At 32.6% G+C, this 20133-nt stretch overlaps 2 protein-coding genes across 3 annotated transcripts; both read right to left on the bottom strand.

Moving 5' to 3' along the window:
- Positions 1–1361: 1361 nt before the first annotated feature.
- On the bottom strand, positions 1362–4643 carry LOC134712628 (uncharacterized). Of its 2 annotated transcripts, XM_063574361.1 has the most exons (5): positions 4484–4640; positions 3780–4373; positions 3126–3162; positions 2495–2617; positions 1362–2372 (listed from the first exon to the last, which is right to left on the bottom strand). In XM_063574361.1, the coding sequence occupies exons 1-5, from the start codon at positions 4532–4534 to the stop codon at positions 1957–1959; spliced, it is 1221 nt and encodes a 406-aa protein (XP_063430431.1). In that variant the 5' UTR covers positions 4535–4640; the 3' UTR covers positions 1362–1956. The 2 variants fall into 2 exon arrangements, with proteins under 2 accessions (XP_063430431.1, XP_063430432.1); XM_063574362.1 differs by lacking the exon at positions 2495–2617 and having other exon boundaries at positions 4484–4643.
- A 12001-nt stretch (positions 4644–16644) lies between these two features.
- Positions 16645–19619, bottom strand: LOC134709774 (uncharacterized). Its single transcript, XM_063569922.1, has 4 exons — positions 18910–19619; positions 18405–18441; positions 17843–17959; positions 16645–17193 (listed from the first exon to the last, which is right to left on the bottom strand). The coding sequence occupies exons 1-4, from the start codon at positions 19498–19500 to the stop codon at positions 16775–16777; spliced, it is 1164 nt and encodes a 387-aa protein (XP_063425992.1). The 5' UTR covers positions 19501–19619; the 3' UTR covers positions 16645–16774.
- Between the last annotated feature and the right edge of the window lie 514 nt (positions 19620–20133).

Genomic DNA, 20133 nt, shown 5'->3' with positions numbered 1-20133 from the left:
TTTATAATTACTTAGTATACGTTTTATCGCGTGTCGTTATATAAGTTTAAAAATACATATACTTAATTTATTTTAAAGACTGATAATATCTTCAATACAAAGGTTATTGCACTTCCTTGTGCAGAGGTTTATATTCTATCACACAGATATCCCTATTGAAATTAGATATGATCAGAAATATCATTAAATAACATTAAATGTTTCAAATACTCAATGATTTTCTTATCCCAGGAATAGATTACCTTAGTCATATTTTGCACAACATTTTGGAATTGTGGGTCCTCAATGCTCTCCAACTTTGTACTTTTTTGGCTTTAAAACTATTTTAATCAAAGCGTCACTGATGAGTCTTATGAAGACGAAACGCACGTCTTGCGTATACAATTATAATCCTGGTACCTTTGATAACTATATATATAAGTAAGCAAAGCAATAAATATGGTTGTTACATTTGATATATGCTTTTTGTGCTTCTTTGTTACATATTTGTTTGTTTTTGTTCTAATTGAGATTGTGACACGGTGATTACTGCTGAACCCCTATTTTGACAGTTTTACCTATGATGTCGGGTTAGTCACGCACGCAAGTTGTGAATATAATAAACCTTATCGCTATATAGTCCAATCCGGAAAAGACAGTCATTTAGACAAATTCCTGTTAAGGTCAACCGTCCTTGAACAGGTAAACAACAAAGGTCACCAGTAACGAACTGGGGGAGGGAAAAATTTGGAAATCAATCAATACAAAACTTTGATAGGTTATGATCCACTTTTACGAAATTCAAATTATAGTCAAAAATATTTTGTTTGAAGTATTTACGATGTTTTAAACAGATCTCATTAAAAAGTATCCTGCATGGTGCATTGTTTAAACAGGGCCCCAGTTAGTTTCAACTGGATGAAAAAGTTGTGTAATTTTAGAACATTTCCGGAATGGAATAAATAGCGATTAGGTGTATAGAATTTGATGCGACTGTCATACAAGTGAGAGGTTTAGCGCTATAACACCAGGTTAAATCCACCAATTTCTACATTTGAAAATGTCTGTACCAAGTACGGAAGATGACAGTTGTCCGTTCGTTTGATGTGTTTTATCATTTGATTTTGCCATTTGCTTAGGGCCTTTCCGTTTTTAAGTTTCCTCGGAGTTCAGTATTTTTGTGATTTTACTTTTCTCTTCAACGGTGAGCAAAGTCCATACCACAAAGTCAGCTAATTTATGTAAAAAAAATAATAAACGAAAAACGCACGATACACAACAAAGACAACCACTGAATCACAGCCTCCTCATACAAGTTTACACAATACCAAGATTAACGATATGCTAGGTTTTATTAATAGGGGTTAAAATAATGTACACAGATTCTTTCATTTTTATTCACTTCTATGAAATCTAATAGTAATGCCAAATATTTTGTCAATTATTAGTTTCATCATAAACATGTAGACTGTATGACACAAAGTGACAAATCTTACATAATATATTATAATTATCAAAATATATATTGTAAAAAACAAATAACAAAAAGATTATAACAAATTATTAAAAATCAACAGTTACAACTATTTTGGCACAATAGAAAAAAATAATAGCACGTTTTTTTTCGATATTCAATTCCTGTCGGTAACTGTACTCATCAGTGATGTATGATCGAACAATGCCTTTTTATTGATGATTACAATAACGCAACAGTCACAGACCTATAGAGCTTACAGATAAGTTCCTTGCTAGAAAATGACATGCAGGAACTACATTAACACCAATGTTATGTTAAAATGTTGACCTTTCCCGGACTGGAATTTAATTTGTCCTTACTTTTTATCATCTAAGACTGTAAGTTGAAGTATTTTGTGAACTTGAAAATCCGATAATATAAACTACGTGTCGTTTTATACCTCTAGTGAAATATAGTTTTAATATGATTTATCTAATAAGAGCATATTTTCAAGAACGGAATTACAGCTTCGCAATGCCAAAAAATGATGCTTTGGGATCTCTTGAAATTAAATCAAGTTTTGATGCCTTTACATAAAGGTTATCACCAGCACTCAGTTTAAACACACCACTGGTATAACTAGTATAATCTCCATACACTCTGTTTTCTGCCCAGCACTGTGTCCGGACACTCTTCAGCAACAACTCGTTTCCATCGTTCGGATAAAAGACGTTCCATCGATAGACGTAGTGGTACAAGGCTTGTGAAGTGTTTGATGTTGTTTGCCCTTTGTAGAGGTTACTGAAGAATATCTGGCTATATACAAAATATAAACCGGAAGTGTTTACAACTATACGACTGTTCTCCACATGAACCCCACTTGAATATGCAGTTGATCCAGATTCATCCCAGTTTTGTATTATATATGGAGGTGCTCCTGAAAGAAAAAAACAAGTAATTTAGATAAAAAAAATAATTTTAAAACATTTCAAGAGATTTCAAAAGATTTCAGTATCATCAGAATAAAGTTATCTTTGAATCTTTATCATATATACCAACCATTTGTCATCGGTTGTACTCCTGCCAAAAGATGAGCAGCTATTCTACCATTATCTTGTCCATGGTTACTACCCGTGTCACCGGTACAGTTGTTCTTACTATTGGTTTCTGAGTCGATGATATCTAAAAAAAAATATATTAAAACATGCACTTAAATAAATCAATGATTTGAAAAGATTTAAAATGCACTTTAAAACAAAAAGGGTGGAGACATGCCTTGTTATACTAGATACTTCGGTCAATACTTTTGAGTATTTTGTTCTATATGACATCAGCAGGCATATCGCATATCGCTGTTGTATAAACGGCACAGTAGCGGAGACTGTAGGAATCGTTCTTGAAACAGACTATAATGGACGAAGATCTGAGAACACACGTTAATTATTAAAAACAATCAACTAGTATATATTTGTTTAGGGGCCAGCTGAAGGACCCCTCCGGGTGCGGGAATTTCTCGCTATATTGAAGACCTTCTGCTGTTGTTTTTTCTATGGTCGGGTTGTTGTCTCTTTGACACATTCCCCATTTCCATTCTCAATTTTAACCATTCGGGAAAAAAACTTGTTTATAATTAAAAGAAACTAATGTATAGCAAACCTATATATCTGTATACTAATCATTGAGTAGTTACCTTGTGTGTGGTGTAATTTTTCTCTTCTTTTAAATAACTGCAAAAGACGAAAAGTAAAATATAAAAAGACATTGTTTTCTCTTATTTTTGAGATAAGACGTGGCACGGTACTTGTCTATCCCATATTCATGTATTTGGTTTTGATGTTATATTTGTTATTCTCGTGGTGTATTGTCTGTTGCTTGGTCCGTTTCTGTGTGCTGTTGCGTTTCGGTGTTGTGTCGTTGTTCTCCTCTTATATTTAATGCGTTTCCCTCGGTTTTGGTTTGTTGCCCCGATTTTGTTTTTTGTCCATGGATTTATGAGTTTTGAACAGCGGTATACTACTGTTGCCTTTATTTATATATAATGCTATACATATAAGGTATAATACTTGATGTATTTGCCGTTATCAAGGATTTATATAATTAGATCTTACTGTATAAATCTATGGTCCTGTATTCCCGTTAAGTAAGGCAACAATAGTTTCCCCATGTTTTCATTCTCATAAATCGACTTAAAAAAATCCAATGTAACAAAAAAAAATGCATTATTCGAATGAAAAGAAAGAGTATTGTATAGCAAGTTTCATATGGATCTTCATGTGAGTGAATTTTTTTGAAATTTTAACTTTTTATTAACAGCTCTCAAAAGAATATTTCAATGTATAGTTACCAAATCCATTAGAATCGACGTTTGATTAGATCCTTTAGCACAGCAGACTTGAATTCCATCCTCCTCTTTACTGTCTAGCAGTTTAATATTTTCATTATCATGTTCTAATGGACCAAGAATTAAATCATTGCACGGTAAACATAACGTGTTTGATTTGTCTTTTCTTTCTGTTTTTTCAGCCTCCAACTCATCCTGTAATTTGGTTAACATTACAAATTGAACAATTATCAGAGAAAATGCAATAACAATAATTGTAGCATTCACGCATATTATCGCAATAATGCAACGTTTGTTTTGACATGTCTCCCGTGTTGATCTCAACAGTAAACTGCTACTGCTTGTTGTACTACCATTTCTATGCATGTCAATGTTTGCACTTTTAGCACATTGTTCAATTTCATGATATTTATTACACTCTGTGTTATCCTCAATAGAGTTAGGCTGGTGTGTTATTGATACTGCATAAGCACTGCATGCATCGTCCGGCTTAGGCCGACTGAAGACTTGGTTCCCGTTGACCATTTTGTTACAAACGTCAAGTGATGCATTTTGAATCGCATTGGAATATGATGTTGGTCTGTTTCCGATTTCATTCTGTGGAGAGAAAAAAGAAGAATAACGTTAACAAAATGTTTAGAAATAAAACAAAAATAATTAGTAATTGAATGACTCGTTTATTAATTGAATCCTTATTAGAAATGTACCATAAAATCTGAAACAAAGTCCGGTGAATTATTCTGTGGTCTCCCGTTCATGTTGGTAGCAAGTAATCAAGAGTATAAAACACTTAATACTATTAAAGTATACGATAGTGTCTTTTGCATGATTAGGTTACTACATATTGTGTACTTCCTTGTTTAGTAGACCCGTACTATACATGGGTAATTTTCAATAACTTGAATATAAATGTCGATAGGTTCTTTAAAACATTTAATTATACCATTTAAATCCAATGTTATCTAGCATTATATAAAAAGATACTCGTATTTGCATTTTATCTGAATAATAAATTACCCCTATAAATATTATGATAATAGCATAAGCTTGTTTAAAGTACTTTCTATGTCTCCTTTTAATGCAAAAGGAATCTGGGCGCAAAGTAATTTACGTATGTTTATAAAACTTAGATATATTCATTGTTAATCTGTTTTAAAACTTTTCTTTTTCCTCTTATCATCTCTATGATATTACATATTTAATTTAACTGTTAAAATTTACTATGATTATTCTAATATAGACCTACGTAATACCTTCATTAACATAATTAAGATATAAACAAAACAGGCTTTTAATTTTGGCTCATAAGAATCATATCTTATTAATATATATATTTATGTGTAAAAACTGTCTACTATTTACATTGTAAACAAGGAAGTTTCGGTTTAATTCCACGAAATTGGAACGTATTCTACGTAAAACCTGTTTGGCAGCAATTCGCTCTTCCGGATTGCTAAAAACATCTAATTTAGTAATTACGAAAGAAGAAGAGCATGCTCCACTAGTTGCAACCATCTTGTTGTTATTGGTAGGTATAATTTCAAGTGACCATAATTTCTAGGGGTTTCACAATCGAAGAAATGAGGACAGGATTGTGTTAAAGTCATCCGTGAAACAGATATTCCGTATATTAAGTCAATAAAATAGTGATCTTTGATCTTAATTCGTCGGTTTATACTTTTATTTAGAACGGTTATGTCGAGTTAAAACCTTAACGTACAAATATGACTTTGCATTTGTGTTTTGTTTTTTGAAAGATCTATGCTACTTTTTCCTTATTGCCCCTGGTGATTAAATTCAAGGAAATTTGCCTTTCTTTTTAAAGCAGTGCGTTTTTCTTAATTTTCAAAATGTTTACCATATGTTTACATCATTTTCAATGCAACATACTTGCATATATATTTAAATATGTTTTTTTGAAATAACATTGTTATGATATTATAGTATCCACTGTTATTAGGTGTTAATATGTATGTTTCTATGAGTTTTTAAGTCAGTTGCAGTGAATGTTTGTGATGTATGTTTACAAAGTTTTTGCTGCTGGATTCAAATTATTGTCACATTAACCTCTGTTTCCTGTGGTCTGTTTGGGTTACTCATCCCATTATATGAATAATAAGGAACTATAAACAGCTGTGACAAAGGTCAGAAGTGTTGCTATAAAACCAGGTTAAACCCTCCATTTGTTCGGGAAATGCTGGTACCAAGTCAAAAGTTAAACCCTCCATTTGTTCGGGAAATGCTGGTACCAAGTCAAAAGTTAAACCCTCCATTTGTTCGGGAAATGCTGGTACCAAGTCAAAAGTTAAACCCTCCATTTGTTCGGGAAATGCTGGTACCAAGTCAAAAGTTAAACCCTCCATTTGTTCGGGAAATGCTGGTACCAAGTCAAAAGTTAAACCCTCCATTTGTTCGGGAAATGCTGGTACCAAGTCAAAAATATTACACTTGTTTTTCACTTGTTCCGATGATTGATAGCGTTTGATTTTTTCAGTATTTACAGACTTCCTCTTTTTGGATTTGCCTGGTAGTTTTTGACTTGGTACCAGTATTTTTGCTAAACTTCTATTTTGTATTACTATGGTATCAACCAAATGTATGATGTGTTTCAAATATATTAGTGTAACTTCATTATGAATGTTTTCACAATATCATTGAAATTTGTCTTTCAAAAAGCCTTTATATGTTTGATAATACAAGTTTTCGATATTTTTAACTGCTATAACATCAATAAGATATATTTGTCATAACCGTGAATAATATATACATTTCAATTCTTATATTTTCAAACAAATCTTCAAAAGATACAAAAAGGAAGTCTTTATGTTTAGAATCAACATTAATATATTTATTTTTCATTTGACATATTATTTATTTAATGCACTTTATTTTTTGTCAAAATCTTCGATGTTAAATATATACACTGAAAGTAATATTATCTTTTTTGCAGTGTTCTACTATCGTAAGACTTTTAAAAATCTTAGTGCATACAAGAATGATTAAAGGGGACGATTTAACTGTTTTTATATTAAGAGGCAAACAAATTCAGTAGTTCGCCCTCAATAACCCTCCGCCTAGGTCTATTTGGATAAAAACGTTATCTATATTGGTCGTTTATGAGCACAGATCGAAAGTACTTTTGAATCTTTAAAAACAACCACTACATGTTACACTTACAACGTTGGTGAAAGGCACCTAATATTGTGAATTATTATAATTTTGACATTGTATTTTGACATCTTGTTACACTGATGTACTTTCTTTACAATGTACGTTATTGTTAAATAATATTAAATTCCCGAAAAAACCTTTACTAAATTATTGAAAGCTATCATACTGCATAAACCTAAATACCAAGATCATCTAATAAGAGGCAGGAGTAAATTAAATACGCTCATAATTAAATTAAGAAAAACAAGGTTAAAATAAAAACGATGAGAATCCCATTAAGCCCTGGTCACAACGAACCAACGACACATCTATGCAGCACCACGACATGAAATTTTGTCATCTTTAATAATCGTACGATAGTCGCACGATATTTTGAGCATCGAGGCGCTGTCGTGTGTCGTGAGACGAAAATTGAACATACACCTTTTTTGATCTACAATTTTGTGTCGTGTCACTGTGTTGTGGCTGTCGCGAGAGTGTCTAAACTCAATCGTGCGACTGTCGTGCGATAAACACATTGTCGTGGATACCAACATAAACTATTTTAATAAAAAAAAAATCGTTAGACTGTCGCAATACACTCGTGATACAGTCGCACGATTGTCTCACGAATACGAAATTTCGTACGATGCTTTTACAACATTGATTGTTTGTCGTCCGACAGTGGTACGTACAACATTTTCTCGTTTTATTTAGAATAATACAATTCGGCAAGAATGAATGTATGAATAAACGAAAAACATACCGTCTGCCGTTTAAAGAGGATGGCTATTCAACAACAACGATTACGTTAGGCCCTGCAGAAAATGTGCCTTGTCGGACTTCAACAAATAGCTTAATATCATTCATTTATTTTTATTTTCGGGGGCATTCTGCTTTAAATTCACTAAACAGTTATAATATAAACTAAAACGAAAAACGTTGTTTACTTGGACCGAACTTATAATGAATCTGAACTTTATTTAGCAAATGAAAAATGACACACAATAAATCGGGCCTTCTATATATATACTAGTAGCCCCGGAGTCAAACGCACGAGTGACCCATGACTGCAGTTGTGTGACAGTTGTAAGACAGTCAAACGACAATGACACGTGAATCTCATGTCATGAAAACCTTAAAAATAGCCCCAAACAACTCATGATTGTCGTACGACTGTCGCACGACCGACTTGCGACAAGCCCACGACAGTTCAATTACAATTTATTTTGTCGTGTACCCGTGGAACCATCGTGGTCGTGTCGAAGCTGATGTGACCACTCGAAATATTTTTTTTACATTTTACACGACAACTATTTTATAGATACTCCACGACAAAAAATCGTACGATCCGTTGTGACCGGGGCTTAATCTTATTAACTAAAAAAAGAATCATTTGAGAAACTGTAACTATCATCCGCCATGCAAATCACCTTTAAACTAAATGCCACAATCAGAAATTGAAATTATGACATAATCGCTAAAATCACAGATTGGACGATTACTTTTGTATCTAAGTCTTAGACTGCGAGTAACGACACCACAGACACTAAGTCTTGTTTAGTGTCCGATCGGATTGTGTTTTTTTGTTTTGTTTCGAGTGTTTTGATCGGTCTTTCTTTATAGTATGACAAAGTTTTTTCGAATGAATATGAAATAAAATGTAAACAGTTAAGACATGAAAGTACTAATACTATTCCGTTTTATATGGTTTTGTTTTCGAGAGCAGTCCGTGTTGGTACGAGTGCGTCTTTGTTTTATGATATCGAGTGAAAATAAAAAGCCTATGACTTAAATGTAAAATATCGGTGCATGGCTAATACGAGACCAGGGTAAAACAACCATTTTCTACACAAGGAAACTGTTACGTGTACCAAGTCAGGAACATGATAGTTGATTTCCACTCTTAAAGCTCTTATAATTGATGAGTTACCCTCGGTTTTATTTTGTAACCCGGATTTGTTTTCTCTCAATCGATTTGACTTTTAGACAGCGGTAAAATAATGTTGGCTTTATTTATTTAATTTAATTAGTTATTAAAGGTACCAGAATTATAATTTAATACGCCAGACGCGAGTTTCGTCTACATAAGACTCATCAGTGACGCTCATATCAAAATAGTTATAAAGCCAAGAGCATTGAGAACCTAAAATTCCAAAAAGTTGTGCCCAATACGGCTTAGGTAATCTATTCCTGGGATAAGAAAATCCTTATTTTTACGGAAATTTCAAGGTTTTGTTACAGGAAACTTTTATTATTTATGTAATTGATATTCATGTCAACACCGCAGTGCCGACTACTAGGCCTCTGATACCCTCGGGGACGAAACTCCGCCAGCAGTGGCATCGACCCAATGGTGTAAACAGTTATCAAAGGTACCAGGATTATAGTTTAATACGCCAGACGCGCCTTTCGTCTACAGTGACGCCCATATCAAAATAGTTATAAAGCCAAACAAGTACAAAGTTGAAGAACATCGAAGACCCATAATTCCAAAAAGTTTAAAACATAGGTTACATCATCAAGTAGCAGAAATTGTAAATGAATGCACCCGAAACAATGTTTGTACATAGACACACGCATGGCACCTTTACCTTTTTTAAACAAAATTAACTCAATTTTATTGCACAGTTTTTTAACAATGACTTTGAATGTGCTTATTTTCTTCTTTTAAACTAACAAAGCTCTTAGTAGTGATGATTAATTATGCTAAGTTTGATTAACGCGTTTTAGGGGTTTGAAAACTAGGGAGCGTCAAATAATTGTGTATATGTGCATATTGGTGACTAAAGCTGATTGAACTTTTTTGGAACCATGTCATATAAACATGCTCTCACCTCATTTCCCAAAAACAAAACTGAATGGTTGGTGACTAAACTAATGAAGAAGGTTATTTTAAATCCAATATATGCACATTATTTTATCTATAAACCTAATACTTGTAAAACTTTCGGAGTAACAGAACTCATAATGTGAAAAGCGATCGAAGTATTCAAGGAGAGAAAAAATAACTGAGAGTGAAATTTGCGAGAGAAATCTTGATTATTTTTAAATTCGTTAAACTAAATGAATGGACAAAGGTTTTGAACTGTTGATAGAATTTTTATAGGAGAGCATTATACAATATACCAATACGAAGATCTGAAGTGACTGCCAGTGAGATAACTATTATAATATATATAGACCAAAGGAAAGATGTAAATAAATATTGGTATAGCCTTCAACAATATTAAGTGATATATCATTTAAAAAGATTATATCACTTTTCGTAAATCTTAAACTAAAAACAAGTATGACTTGCACAGTTATTCAATGTTTAATAACACATATATTACCTTCACCCTCTTATCCTAGACATAGTAACCCTTACATTGAACCGAAATCTAAACATATCCATTAAGTTTTTGTCGACAAATATGGAATACATCCAATTTTGAGTACACTTCAAATGCACACAAACAATAGTTATAATAATGATATAATAAAGACAATATCTTGATTTGATTTCTTTCTGTTTTGTTGTTTATATATCACTCAATCAAATGTGGTCTGTTTTGGGACGTCGAGATACTCATCTCATCTCATATTACAACGCGTGTAGTATGATAGGTTCTATATGTCTAATCCAACAAACCCCCAGGTTGTTACAGAAATATGGTCATCAATGGATTTCCATGTCGAACAGTAAAACCTTAAGTTTGATAATGTGGACGTCTGTTGTTGCGTTTGTGGTGTATAAAAACGCAATCGCCTTCGGTCGATTCTTATTTCGTTACTTCCCGTAGGATTAGTGCCACGGGCTTTGCACGTTTAAAAACTCTTGCAAAAAATCCCGAAGGTATCGGTTGTTGGGCTCTAGGTATCTGGGTTTTGCAGGATATCTTAAATAACATATTGTTTACAGTTTCTGGTCTTGAATATGCAAAACATACTTTATTTAAACTGAATGTCAAACAGCTAATCAGTCAAATACAACATGCATGCAGTCAGAAATCATATTCAGCATGCATCTCATCCTTGATTATATTGATTTTGTATTTACAATGTGTAATATAAAAAAATAATTTGTGAAGTGTATGTTCTTGTGTGTTTTAATATGTCTTTTGATTGAGTAAAGCCTTTTCAATTGGTATTTTATAGTGTGTCTATCTATGTTGTGATGTTACACTTTTGTTTCAGGTAAGGGTGCAGGTTGGTACCTATTTTACGTTTGAACCTGCTGCATTTGTTTGCACATGTCCTAAGTCACAAACTGATGGTTGTTGATGTGGTTCATAAGTGTATAGTAGATTAGACCGTTGGTTTTACACTAGAGTATTTTTGGTGTTCTCTATAGCTTGCTGTTCGGTGTGAGCCAAAGGCTCTCTGTTGAAGACCGTACTTTAAACTATAATGGTTTACTTTTACACTTTGGGAATTATATCTTACATATTTAACTGCAGAAAATAACTGTTCAGTGAGTGACACACAAATCTCTCGCAAGGTTAATTAAACAGTTGTTTTGATTTAAAAAAAGCTACATTATGTCATAAAAATGCTATTCATGAATTTAAAGTATTGTATTTTTCGTTTTTTTGGGGGAAACATTCCTCTTAGATTAAATTTATTCGTTCAGTGTATGTTCACTTGCGTTAATATGTCTTTGGATGGTTTCTGCTCTTTTGTCGTGTTTTGTCTCTTTAACACATACCCCATTTCCATTCTGACTTTTATTTACTTTTTAGCGAAAAGGATAAAATAACCAACGGATTCTTAGATGACAACATAGACCTCTACGATGTAGATTTCTGTACACAATAAAAAATATTATATTGATTGATTGTTGGTTCCTTAACGTCCAGTGGCAAATAATTACATTAGATGTATGTTTCATTATAATACTTTATTATGATTGGCTAACTGCACATCACATGTTATTCCGTAAGCAATTGCATCACTCAATAAAACTTTTCATTCATGATAACACGTGGTCCCACAATGATCAGTGCACAGGTGAATAAAATTTTTTTTTTTATAAAATTCGTGTTTTCATGATCATAGCTAAAAAATGTAATTATAAGTATTGAATTGCTTCTTTTTGTAACTTCATAAAGTTGTAAAAGCGTTGACCGTGCGCACATTTTTAGAATAAAGCGCTTCATACAAAATGTACTTCGGTCAACGCTTATACACCCCAATGAATTTACAAAAAGAAGCATGCAATTCTTAAATATTTCATGCATATTAAGGACGATATTTTTTTTTTTTTTTTTTTTTTATATATTTACACATGAAAAAGTGTCCTTAACAAGACAAATGTTAAGAACGAAACAGTAAATATAAGTATCAATACATTTTACGCATAAAAGATATCCTTTGTCGATAACATGAAGGAGATATCTATGATTGTCATAAGGAAAATTAGCTATCAACGACAAAGAAGCAAGGATGCAAACAACTAAAAGGGCAAAAGACGGCCTATGATAATGAGCAAATCTATGACCGTTTAGTAAACTATAATAGGACAATGATGCAAACAACTATAGGACGCACAACGGCCTGTTATACTGAGCAAATCTATGACCGTTCAGTAAACTATAATAGGACAAGGATGCAAACAACTATAGGACGCTCAACGGCCTGTTATACTGAGCAAATCTATGACCGTTCAGTAAACTATAATAGGACAATGATGCAAACAACTATAGGACGCTCAACGGCCTGTTATACTGAGCAAATCTATGACCGTTCAGTAAACTATAATAGGACAAGGATGCAAACAACTATAGGACGCACAACGGCCTGTTATACTGAGCAAATCTATGACCGTTCAGTAAACTATAATAGGACAATGATGCAAACAACTATAGGACGCTCAACGGCCTGTTATACTGAGCAAATCTATGACCGTTCAGTAAACTATAATAGGACAATGATGCAAACAACTATAGGACGCACAACGGCCTGTTATACTGAGCAAATCTATGACCGTTCAGTAAACTATAATAGGACAAGGATGCAAACAACTATAGGACGCACAACGGCCTGTTATACTGAGCAAATCTATGACCGTTCAGTAAACTATAATAGGACAATGATGCAAACAACTATAGGACGCTCAACGGCCTGTTATACTGAGCAAATCTATGACCGTTTAGTAAACTATAATAGGACAAGGATGCAAACAACTATAGGACGCACAACGGCCTGTTATACTGAGCAAATCTATGACCGTTCAGTAAACTATAATAGGACAAGGATGCAAACAACTATAGGACGCTCAACGGCCTGTTATACTGAGCAAATCTATGACCGTTCAGTAAACTATAATAGGACAATGATGCAAACAACTATAGGACGCTCAACGGCCTGTTATACTGAGCAAATCTATGACCGTTCAGTAAACTATAATAGGACAATGATGCAAACGCTTCGTAAAATATGATACTTCATTCAAACAAGCGCCGAGTGAAACGTGATACTTCATTCAAACAAGCGCTGAGTGATATATGATATTTCATTCAAACAAGCGCTGAGTGAAATATGATACTTCATTCGAACAAGCGCTGAGTGAAATATGATACTTCATTTAAGCCAGCGCATATCCAACCAAGTCTTTCGAGCCATCATTTTCTGCATAGGGAAACAACTGTACCAAGTTAGAAATATAACGGTTGTTTGGTGTGTTTCGGCTTTTGATTTTGCCATTTGATGAGGGACTTTCCGTTTCAAATTTCCTTTGCGTTCCATTTTTTCTTTATTTTTGGGGTTTTCTTTTTTCTATATAAAGCATTCTACAAAATAGCACTATAAAAAAGAAAAATAACCATAGAAAAAAGGAAATCTATTTTGTCGAAACTCTAGAATGAAGATAAATGTTATATGACAAAGTATAACACAGAAATAAGATCACTTTTTACATTAAATATCGCGTGTAACATTTTTTTTTTTTTTAATTTTTTTTTTATGTAACAACAAAGATTATCAGTCTATTTGCTGTTGAACAATGATTTTCTATTTGTAAAAGACGGTAACAAAAGATATACTATTTTTTATTTCTTTTATATATCAAAAAAGGTTGTTTGCAAACAAAAAGAAATTTAATGTTCTATTTAACAGTCAAACGCTTGAAAGCTCTTTTTTTTGTAATTGTCTATTGTAAAAATTAAATGATATCAAGTTTTAATTATTAACTTGATTTTTTCAAAAGGGAAAACATATCTGTAAGGGTACCTTTCAATTTATGCCAACCAAAACATTATTGCACCCATTGATCGTTTACTTATTATATAAGTTTTATTATTATATAATATCGTTCTTCCAGACAGCATGCCTTCTTCAAGGCATTGATTGTAGTGAATTAAGTCTTCAACTTTGGGTATATCAAATGAAAACTCTCTTTGAACATTATACAACTTACATAATTGCCAAAACTACTGAACATTATGGTTTTTAATTATCATTTTAATCTATTTGAAGGAAAATTTATTAAAAAGATGTGGTAAACTTGTTATTATTATAAAAAAAAATGATATAATTCAATTCAAACAAATTATAGCTTGAAATATCACTTTCAAAATTTATTATAACATATGAAACTACGAATAATTATGAAGTCATTAGCTATACTAGAGACACTTACAGGATCTAGTCAGGTTAGACCTAAGAAATGTTTTCATATGTGCGAGCTCCTCTTTCCCCTACATATCGAGATTCACTACTTTCTTAACTCGCAACTCGACTTTCCTAACTCGCAACTCGACTTTTGTAACTTGCAACTCGACTTTTGTAACTTGCAACTCGACTTTTGTAACTCGCAACTCGACTTTTGTAACTCGCAACTCAACTTTTGTAACTTGCAACTCGACTTTCCTTACTCGCATCTCGACTTTTGTAACTCGCAACTCGACTTTTTTTGACTCGCAACTCGATTTTCGTAACTCGACTTTCTGAACTCGCAACTCGACTTTCTTAACTCGCAACTCTACTTTCTTAACTCGCAACTCGACTATTATAACTCGCAACTCGACTTTCTTATCTTGCAACTCGACGATAAGAAACCCTCCTACAGGGAATATCATTTACATTCAACAAGGTTCAACATTGATGGTAAAAACAAAATATCAAATAAAAAACGTTAAATGTAAATGAGATAGAACCATCGAAGTCTTATATTATAGGACCACATCCTTAAAATGTTATACATGTATATTGAATTAAATATGATCAATACAAAAAAAATGGCAGCTTTGGAGTAGCATTGTGCATTTGTAATAGATATTATCTTAAATAATCGACCTAGTCATTATAAACAAATTTGACACAATTCTTCATGTAACTTTTGTCCGCAGTCTGGTTAATTTTTTATTACATATTGCAGCTGCTTCTTACAAAAGCTTGATTTCTATACCAGTAGAGTAAATACTTTAAAAACTACCTTTTGCAAGCTGTGCATATGGATCCTTCGTATTTTGGGGATTTTTTTTTTAATTTGATTTTTTGGTGAATGTGTTTTGAGGCTGTATTTTTCTATGGAGGATTGTTACCATTTTGCGAGTAATTCGAGCATTACATAAGCATAGGAATACAAGTTCTGGATTTCTTAAATTGAGTCACAGAATGAAAAGATTCTTTCACATTTTTATTAACAATTTGATTAATATTCAATATTTATTATTACACTTCTTAGATACAAAATCCAGTTTTGATACTTATTCATTCAAATATATCAAAATAATGTTTGTATAAATTAAAGTATTACATAAATCACTAAATAAATGCGTTATCTTTGTATACACTATACATATTATGAAGATATATCATAGTGATGGTAATTTCCTTTTTTTTTATCAGATTTCCTATTGCTCTCTATCGTTCCGTCACTTGTCGATTATCGTTTTAAAACACGATTAGCTTTATCTTATTGTGACTTGGATGGAGAGTAGTCTCATTGGCACTCATACCACATCTTTTTATCTATATACGCAGTTTTACATCCCTGACTTCTAATGTTTAGCGTAAAGCGTTACTGATCGAGGCATAACTCCAGTAAATCCTTTCGACGTATGCAGCCTTTAACGCGTAATTGTTATTTTTAGTTAAGGTGAATATTAATGAAGCAATAAAACTTTGAAACTTTTTTATCTTTATGTTTCTGTCTTTTAAATTTTGTTGTTTTGTGTTTCAAAGTTTACTTTTGATTGTAGATGTTAACTTGACATTTGCACATTTCCTTCTCTTTGTATTTTTGCATAATATTTAGAGGTAACCAATTAGTAACTTTTCTTTGATAAATTTATTTTCTTCATAGTCTTTCATAATACGCTCTGACGGCAAAACAATGGCCGTCTGATTCTATTTATGTGATATTTCACTTTTGTTGTGTCGCATCGCCTTCTTTATACGCGTAGATACTTGCATGTACATTTTTGCATTGTGTTTCTCTTTAGTGGCATATTTGTGTATATCTGCAATTTACTGTCGGCTGCATTTTTTTATATTCTTTTTTGTTTGCTGCTTTTATTGATCTCACACTAGCTACATTTATTTTATGTTCACATATTAAAAAAAAGTGGACGCTAAATATATAACAGCAAATTTTATTTTTAAGTGACGAAACAAAATGGACTGTGCAATGTGTTGTTGCTGTGTACATATATCTATGTGGAGGAGGCGTGTGTTTGTGGTCGAACTAGTATGTTGCACCGACCGAATTTGTTTCTCTGTTATCCTTACAATTTTAGGCAACCGTATGACCTTCATCGAGAGACAAACAAGTGTGCAATATCAAAGCACCTAGCTATATGTGAGCACTTTTTGATGATACCTTGCATAAAAAAAGAATATGACGTTTAAGTCGTCACTGTGTCTCAAGAAATCTTAAAAATTCCAAAGAAACTAGCCTTTGTTTCTCTAGACAGGGTCGCAATATCAGATACCATGACATACAGTTTATCACCAGCTTGTAGTTGGAATGCAGCAGCAGTATAACTAGTGTAGTCAGTATATAGTTTATCCTTGGCCCAACAAAGAGTGCGCACGCTCTTTAACAACAATTCACTCCCGCCATTTGGATAAATAACGTTGTATCTGTAGACATAATGGTATAACGCTTGTGAAGCATTCTGTTTGTAATTTTGACTGTTGATATTGCTGAAGTAGATCTGACTGTAGACGAAGTACAGTCCGGAAGCGTTTACACTAATCATGTCTTTTGTTACTCTTAGACCTTGGACATGCGCAATGGGATCCGTTGATAGCAGGTTCGTAATGGGAAATGGCGCTTCACCTAAAAAGCAATTCCATGGTGTTATAATACTTTAAAACATAAACTAATTTTAAATTTAAGAAGCGACCATTGATTCGGTACCTTAAGAATTCATTACAAAATATATAAACAAACATTCATTGTAAAAAAAAAAAGAAGACGTTGTAGGGTTGCGAATGATACAAACAGCTATATATACTAGAACGGTTCAAATTATGTGGATTGCACCCAACTATATGTCGCCGTACGACATTTATTAAAGCTTTTAGCAAAATTAATTTTGTTTAGATCGATACCAAAATTTTCAGCATGACCAAATCAGTGTATATAAAGTGCGAATCCAGCTAGTTGATTTTTACTTTTATACATTAGACATTTATGGCATATACAGTAAAAATGATATTTTAGGATCCGCACTTTACATACACTGCAAATGTGAAACTATTTAAACGACAAAAACCGCATAGTTATTCATCCATATTCCTAGCAGATTCCTAAACATTACTGTCTGGGATTATGTTAATTTTAGATATGTCAACCAAATGATTCACTGTTGAGTAATTTTGTTTTCCTGTCCAAAAGGTCGAAACTATTTTTATGTAAAAGAATATTAAATTCTGTTAAAGTGTGACTGGAACTTTTAGTATTTAAAAGTTTTGTGTGAAATTACCTTGCTTAGGAACTTGTTGAGAGCCAACAAGCAAATGAGCTGCAACAGGTGCTTCCTTAATAGATGGATGATAGGATGTATTCCTCTGTTGAGTTCGTTTTTCCATGTCCAGTAAATCTGTCAATTACAATAAGAGGTTACTAAAACAAGAGTAAATGTTTATTTGTATATAGTTTAATATATATGCGTATCAAAATCTTTTCGATCAATAATTTTAGATTAATATGCACAATTCAATTCTAATTGCAATTGGAAAAAATAACTTAAAAATAACCATTTATCAAAGGCCATGATAATGAACTTTCTTAGCTCTTTGATACTTTTCTATTTTCAATGATCATGTTTGGGACATTTATTAGTACATATTTCTCATCTGGACAGTTGTAATGTGATTTCTGTGAATACAATGAGTGACGAGGTACATATTGATAGTTCCAATTATGGTGAGGAATTTAGTCAATCTGGCGACGGATTTTGGATGTCCTCAGCTTAATTTGTTTATCGGAGCATATGTTTTGATATTCAATAACCATATCAATAATGTGAGAAAAAAAAGACTTACCTTCTGTTTTCTGCTTTTTATGATTTCTTTCTACAATCTAAAACAAAGTAAAAGTTTGAAATATGGCCCAATTGCAAGATGTTAATTTATATTTTTGTTCATTTGTGATGCTAAGTCGTTCAGAATAGATGTTCACACATCTGTTGGCTTTAATAAGCATTTAGAGATCCCGACACTGCCCTCAAAGAAGTGCAATATCAACGAAAAAAATGAATGGTAAGCTTGAATCTCTCCTCATCTACATTACTTTGGAATTATTTTCAGATTTGTTGATGAACTACTGCTTAACGTCCAGTGATAAATAGCAAATGAATATTAAGAAAGATAACTATGTTAATGGATTTAATTGTTTATGAAATTGAACAATAGTAAAGAACCTGATTACTTCATGTTCTTTTATTCATCATATATCTCTTAAAAAGTAAATTTGTTTGAATCCAGATAATAAGTTTCTTTTTATTTTCTGTATGATTAAGTACAGGTATATGTAATATGAAATACTTACAAGATTTGTCAAAATAATAGTTTGATTTGGTGTTTTTGCACAACAAATTTCAACTCTATTGACAGTCTTCTTATCAAGATACAGTAATTTTTCGTTGTCCTCTTCAAAAGGTCCTAATCTAACATCGTCACACGGGACACAAAAACCAGTTAGAAAATTATCCATTTCGTTCCTTTCTTTCATTAATTCGTGTTCAATGGAATTCAGTTTCAGCAGTATGTACACTAATGATGCCAAAAAGAGTATTGCCAATGTTACAACGACAACTAACAAACTTCGCAATGCAGAAGGTGATGTCGCTGTAGAACTTGATGACAACAAACTTACATCAGAGCTTGTAGAATCGGTGCTATGGTTGCGTTTTATGTGAGACTTTGGAATCAAGTCTTCTGGTTTGATAACTGTCGGAATATTTTGATGAGGGTTTGGTAAATCATCTACCCAATAACCGTCCGGATGGTTGTACATACTGAATGGAAAAGTGGTTTTCACGTTAAGGGAAGATTTATTCACGTTTTGATCGTTCAAAGTACTGTTGTTGATTGCCTTTCGGAATGAGGAATGTCGATCTCTCGTTGGTTCTTCGTACATGATACTAGAAGTAGATGAAGTAATTGTTGTCAGAGACAAGGGTCGATAATCATTGTAAAACAACTAGGAAGAGAATGATCTATGGTAGTATACAAAGGTGTGTTTATCATCAAGATACATTCATGTTTATATACATATGCATACATGTATTGTGTTAACATGTGATAATCTAGACTAAGTACTCAATTGTAAATATTATGCAAAGTCTATTTAGTACATATCGTATATAGGCTAATAGAATTCGAGATAAAAACATAAGTTAATCACAATCTTTACATTGATATTAAAAGGTTGATAATCGAAAAATTTAAGTCATGATAGACGGAAAACAACATCAAGACAGCGAAAAACAATAGTAATTTTTTTTCACCATAAAATAGCACTCATGTTCTTTTTAAAAATAAGCAGTTTCTTGCTCTTCAAAAATTACCCGTCATTTTCGACATGATGATTGACAGTCCTGTGATCAGTTACAATCGGTAAAGTTATAAAACAGACAAAAAGTTTTTACATGTTTATCGAAATATTAATTCGAAAAATGAAGTGTTTATATGGCCGTTTGTGAAATACATATTCCGTACCGATTGACGCAAAATAATGACGGTGTCGGTGAAACTTCTAAAGGGATGAATA

Source organism: Mytilus trossulus, chromosome 3, assembly GCF_036588685.1.
Source record: "Mytilus trossulus isolate FHL-02 chromosome 3, PNRI_Mtr1.1.1.hap1, whole genome shotgun sequence".
Taxonomy (NCBI): Eukaryota; Metazoa; Mollusca; class Bivalvia; order Mytilida; family Mytilidae; genus Mytilus; species Mytilus trossulus.
Note: the sequence above shows the minus strand (reverse complement) of the source record. Positions and strands in the feature narration are given on the sequence as shown.

What these genes read in the sequence shown, in the direction of transcription:
- LOC134712628 (XM_063574361.1), bottom strand. Translation starts at nt 4,534, where the DNA reads ATGAACGGGAGACCACAGAATAATTCACCGGACTTTGTTTCAGATTTT. An exon ending in CGTCGATTCTAATGGATTTG is followed by an intron (nt 3,163 to 3,779) that starts GTAACTATACAT and finishes CGTCTTTTGCAG; the next exon opens with TTATTTAAAAGAAGAGAAAA. An exon ending in AAAATTACACCACACACAAG is followed by an intron (nt 2,618 to 3,125) that starts GTAACTACTCAA and finishes ATTTTTTTTTAG; the next exon opens with ATATCATCGACTCAGAAACC.
- LOC134709774 (XM_063569922.1), bottom strand. Translation starts at nt 19,500, where the DNA reads ATGTACGAAGAACCAACGAGAGATCGACATTCCTCATTCCGAAAGGCA. An exon ending in CTATTATTTTGACAAATCTT is followed by an intron (nt 18,442 to 18,909) that starts GTAAGTATTTCA and finishes ACTTTGTTTTAG; the next exon opens with ATTGTAGAAAGAAATCATAA. An exon ending in TCAACAAGTTCCTAAGCAAG is followed by an intron (nt 17,194 to 17,842) that starts GTAATTTCACAC and finishes ATTGCTTTTTAG; the next exon opens with GTGAAGCGCCATTTCCCATT.